Consider the following 5,306-nt stretch of genomic DNA (forward strand, 5'->3'; position numbering starts at 1 on the left):
CCAGCAAACAGCCAGCAAAAATCCCAGGCCCTCAGTTATACAGCTGGAAGGAAATTAATTCTGCCAACAACCCAAATGGGCTTGCAAGTGGATTCTTCCCCAGGTGAGAATGCAGCCTGGCTGATACCTTGATCACTGATCAAGTTATGAGAATCATACCAGGCTGCATTCTCATCAAGGCTGATCCAGATGAGAATGCAGCCTTATGAGACTCTAAGCAGAGGACCCAGCTAAGCTGTTCCTGGGCTTCTGACCTGGAACCTGTTAGATAATGTTTGTCTGTTTGGTTTTGGTTTTGTTTTGTTTTGAGACGGAGTCTCACTCTATTGCCAGGCTGGAGTATGGCGGTGTGATCTTGGCTTACTGCAACTGCCACCTCTTGGGCTCAGGTGATTCTCCTGCCTCAGCCTCCTGAGTAGCTGGGATTACAGGCACGCGCCACCACGCCCAGCTAATTTTTGTATTTTTTGTAGAGACAGGGTTTCACCATGTTGGCCAGGATGGTATCGATCTCTTGATTTCGTGATCCGCCCACTTCAGTCTCCCAAAATGCTGGGACTACAGGCGTGAGCCACTGTGCCCGGCCGATAATGTTTGTTTTAAGCCTTAAATTTGTGGTAACTTGTTACGCAAAAGTAGAAAACGAAGACACCTAGACTTTCTGAAAAAACACTGGGGCCCTCAGGCATGACCTCTACATTACCTGCTACCTAAGAAACTCTGGGCCTGGGCCCAGGATACAGAACTTGGTGAACGTGGCCAGAGGGTGTGCCACACACCCTCAGTGGGCACTCTGGACTTCAAGGTAGAAGAGGCCCTGGCTTTCAAAGCAAATCGTGTACCCCCTCCAACCTCCCCACCCCCACCTGCCTGCCTCTGCAAATGCCTGTCAGTTCGGCCCTCAGAGGTGGGCGAAGGCTGGCCCTGGAATTACAGACTGCCAGAGGTAGATCACGAAGTCCACCACCTGAATCTCGGCACTTGGCACAGTGCGTGGTACACAATGGACGCCCAAGAAACGGCTTGCTTGCAGAACAGAAAGAGCCCTCGAGTGCGCATCTGCTGGCCCCCTCTTTGTGCAGAGGGAAAAAGGGAGACTGGGAGCCCCAGGGGCCCGCGGGGCCCCGCCGCGGGTTAGGGCCGGCCTCCGGCCGAGTGCCATCCCTGGCCCAGGCGGAGGGGGCGCTGCGGCGGGAGGCCACGGCGGGCGGTGGCGGCGGGCCGGGGGCGGAGCGGCGGCGGGGCCGCCCCAGTGAGCGAGCGCCGCGCGCGCCGCCGCTGCCGTCTCCGCTGCTTGGCCAGGTCCCGGAGCGGCCCGGCCGGCCCGCGGGGCACGGAGCCGAGGCCCGCGGCCGGCCGCATGAAGGACTGCGAGTACCAGCAGATCAGCCCCGGGGCCGCCCCGCAGCCTGCCTCCCCGGGGGTGCGCCGCCCCGGCCCCGCCGCGCCCCCTACCCCCGGCCCTGGGCCCGCGCCGCCCGCCGCCCCCGCCCCGCCGCGCTGGAGCGGTAGCGGCAGCGGCAGCGGGAGCGGGAGCGGGAGCCTCGGCCGCCGCCCGCGGCGCAAGTGGGAGGTGTTCCCGGGCCGCAACCGCTTCTACTGCGGCGGCCGCCTCATGCTTGCCGGCCACGGCGGCGTCTTCGCACTCACCCTGCTGCTCATCCTCACCACCACCGGCCTCTTCTTCGTCTTCGAGTGAGTTCCGCCACCGCGGCGCCCCCTCCCCGCCCCCTGCCGCGCACCCCACCTTCCCAGTCCCTACTGGACACTCCGTGCCCTCCCCTGCGCCTCCCTGGCCCTCATTCTCCCCGCCCCTTTGAGGATCGTCCTCGGGCCTCTTGTCTTCCCCTCTGGCCCCTGCGCACCCCCATCCCCGCCAGACGCTTCATCTTCCCTCTTCCATTTGGGTACCCCATCTGCGCTGGTGCCCTCCACGCTCCTAGCAGCTCCGTCCTCCCTGGTCCCACCCTGGCACCTGTCTGCCTGCCACTGCCAGGAACACCAGCCTCCATGGCCCCTATCCTCGCTGCCCTCTCATAACCTGCACCTGGGCTCCTTGGACAGACCCCTTCTGCTCACCCATCCTGGACCATCTCTTGCCAGCCCCGCAAGTTCTTTCTGACCCTTGTATCCCTTCCTGACCAGTTATAGATGTCGTGTGTGCTTTGGCTGTGCACACCCACCGTAAACATCCTAGTCATCCTCGCTGCCCTCTCCGGGTCCCTCCAGGGTCCCCTCCTTTTCTCTACTCTCAGACACCACCCCCTGCTTCTGCTTCCCCTCAGGCATGCACACCCCAGGCCCCAAGGCATCTTTTCTCAAAACCTTTGGGCCTGTCAGGCCCCCTTTCCTTCTCCAGCACCTTCCTTAGGTTCTCCAGAGCTTCCTGTCCTTCCCTCAGCCCCCACCTGCCTCCCCCCTGCTGGCTCCAGGTCCTGGGACCCCTCCTGACCACTGCTTAACATTCTAGAATGTCCCTCTGGCCCGTTCCACATCAGGAGCAGCTGCAGGGCCTTGTTGTTTTTCAGGAAAAAGTTCTGAGTGCTTTCGCCTGACAGGTCATATTTGCCCCCCCTTAGGTTTTTGACCTCTTCATATCCCTCACTGACCAGGATTGGCCCACACAGAACCTCCCTTTTATGGATGGAGGATCACATTTGTATTGGGAGTTTTCCACCCACCTCTGAGCCACCTGCACTGTGATTCCTTGCGCACACACTCACAGGGCCACACACCCACCCTGTGCTTTAGGAGTCTCACTGTCCCCTCCCAACTCCCTATCCTTTGTGGCCATCCCTCTTAATTATACAATGTAGTTAAGAACTCTAACAGACCTGGTTCAAATCCCAGCTCCACCAGCTGTGATTGCATGACCTCAGGGCAGTCACTTCACCCCCTCAGAGACCCATTTTCCTCATCAGTAAAATGGGGTTTATAATAGCACCCACCCCGTAAGGTTGTCCTGAGGCTGGCATGAGGTCACACATGCAAGCTTTTAGCCCAGTAACAAGCACTCAACATTGGCTGCTGTTAGTACTTGTGTTGTCTTTATCAAAAAACACTTCCCAAGGCATGTGGCCATGGGACACCAGCCCCAGGTACCCTTACTAGCTGCCAGCTCATGTATCTGCAACCTTGGGAAACCCTTGAAGCAAGGTGAAGACTTCCTATAAATTAGCTTCTCCTTTCACCCTTTATCACACACTGCCCTTTTTTTCCGAGTAGGGTGGATAAAAAGTTCAGGGATGATTTATAAGCAGAAGCTCTGGGCTGAGTTTCAGATCCACTTCCCTGGGCCAGCCACGTGAGTGTTTTGGAAGTGCCTTTTCCAGTATCCCCTTGGCTGCCCTCTGGGTCCCCACACTCAGGGCTGCAGCCGAGGCAGGAGGAAGCAGTACTTACTGCGGTTGACCCTCATGACCCTGCAGTGTGCTATCTGGCCTAACTTCTGAACTAGAAGCAGGACCTTCTTTGGGCTGGCTGAGTATCTTCACTGGTGACTGGCGAGGGAGAAGCAAGGACTTCTGGGTTTGGGAAGAGCTTGTGAACCATGTTGTAGTTTGTCCCTCCTTGTCCTCATTGGGGGTTGGTAGATTTGGCAGAAGGGTTTGGGCTTAGGCGGAGAGCTCTCCTGGGTCTGGACTGGATGCTTCCCATTGCTCTGGGAAAAGGTAAGGTGCTCTCTAAGCCTTTCCTGCTGTGAATGGGTTTGCTTCTTTGTTTGGCTTGGTGGATTGTTGCACAGGCCTCCAGCAGGGCTCCCAATTTCTGCCTCACTTCTCTCCCCCACACAACAGCCAAAGCACCCTTTTGATTCTAAGTCAGGCCTGAATCCTCCCTGGCTCCTTCTCACTCTGTCCCCGTCTTCTCTCCAGGCATGTCATCCTCCATGCACACTCGTACCTCTGGGCCAGTGCTTGGAATCCCCTTCCTACAGGTGGCCTCATGGCTCACTCTGTCACATTAGGCCTCCCGGGTTCATCTGTACAGCATAGCAAACTACTCCCCTCTAGCACCTCTTCTCTCCCCGCATTTATCGTTCTCTGAAGTATTGCCACCACCTGACATATTACACTATACCTGTTTGTTAGTTTCTTGCTTGTCTTTGTCCATGAGAGCAAGACATTCTCCTTCGTTGCATCCTTAGTGCCTAAACCAGCACCTGGTGTTCAGTAGATGCTCAGTACAGTCAATACTTATTGAATGAATGAATTGACAGTATATTTGCTGGGAGCCTGGAAACCCTAGTTCTGTCATTGGCTGGCTGGATGACCTTGAACCTAGCTGTGGGCCTGGGAGAGCTCTGGGCTTCTGGAAAATTAGGAGGGTAGAAGTTGGTGGTTCCTGCAGGCTCTACGAGTCTTAAAGTCTCTGTTCCTCCACACAAGTATGGTCTCATATGAACTGGATTCATTGCCATGTGGGTGACACTGAGGGCTCACTGGTTCTGTTTGAGGGTCGGACCCAGAGACCATTGAGATGCTTGGAGCACAGCATGGCCTACTGGGAGCCCTTGGCCTTGGCAGTCTGCTCCTCAGGGGAAGGGCTTCTCTGGAGGCCACAGCATCTGATGATTGAGATTTCAGAAGCAGCATGCAAGTGTCCACTGGTGTGTGCCTACCATGCCACTCCTGGAAGCTTGGCTGGTCTCAGACCTCCCAGGGCCCTGTCATCTCCTTACCCCATCAGGTGCTACTCTGGTTCTGGGGTGGTGGCTAATAGCATGAGCCTCAAAGTCAGACCTGGCTTGGGCCCCACTTTAGCAGTCCTGGGCCACATGACCTTGGGCAGTTTACTTAAGCTCTCTGAACTCTAGTTTCCTCATCTGTAAAGTGAGGAGTATAACTTCACAGGGTCTCAGTGAGGTTTTTTTTTTTTTCTTGAGATGGAGATTTATTCTTGTTGCGCAGGCTGGAGTGCAATGTCACGATCTTGGCTCACTGCAACCTCCACCTCTGGCTTCAAGTGATTCTCCTGCCTCAGCTTCCCAAGTAGCTGGGATTACAGGTGCCCGCCACCACGCCCTGCTAATTTTTTTTGTTTGTAGTGGAGAGGGGGCTTCACCATGTTGGCCAGGCTGGTTTTGAACTCCTGACCTCAGGCTATCCACCCGCTTCAGACTCCCAAAGTGCAGGGATTACAGGCCTGAGCCACTGCACCTGGCCCAGTGAGGATTTTATAAGAAAGTGCAGCCGGGCACGGTGGCTCAAGCCTGTAATCCCAGCACTTTGGGAGGCCGAGGCGGGTGGATCACGAGGTCAAGAGATCGAGACCATCCTGGTCAACATGGTGAAACCCTGTCTCTA

At 56.5% G+C, this 5,306-nt stretch overlaps 1 protein-coding gene across 4 annotated transcripts in view; it reads left to right on the forward strand.

Moving 5' to 3' along the window:
- The first annotated feature begins 1,234 nt into the window (after positions 1-1,234).
- Positions 1,235-5,306, forward strand: part of ZDHHC18 (zinc finger DHHC-type palmitoyltransferase 18) — a 30,331-nt gene continuing 26,259 nt past the window's right edge. For all 4 annotated transcript variants that reach the window (XM_017534810.2, XM_017534813.2, XM_017534812.2 and 1 more), the window contains exon 1: positions 1,235-1,695. In XM_017534810.2, the coding sequence (XP_017390299.1) occupies positions 1,361-1,695 (335 nt within the window). In that variant the 5' untranslated portion in view covers positions 1,235-1,360. The remainder of the gene's footprint in view (positions 1,696-5,306) is intronic.

The sequence above is a fragment of the Cebus imitator genome, unplaced genomic scaffold, assembly GCF_001604975.1.
Source record: "Cebus imitator isolate Cc_AM_T3 unplaced genomic scaffold, Cebus_imitator-1.0 Scaffold87, whole genome shotgun sequence".
NCBI lineage: Eukaryota > Metazoa > Chordata > Mammalia > Primates > Cebidae > Cebus > Cebus imitator.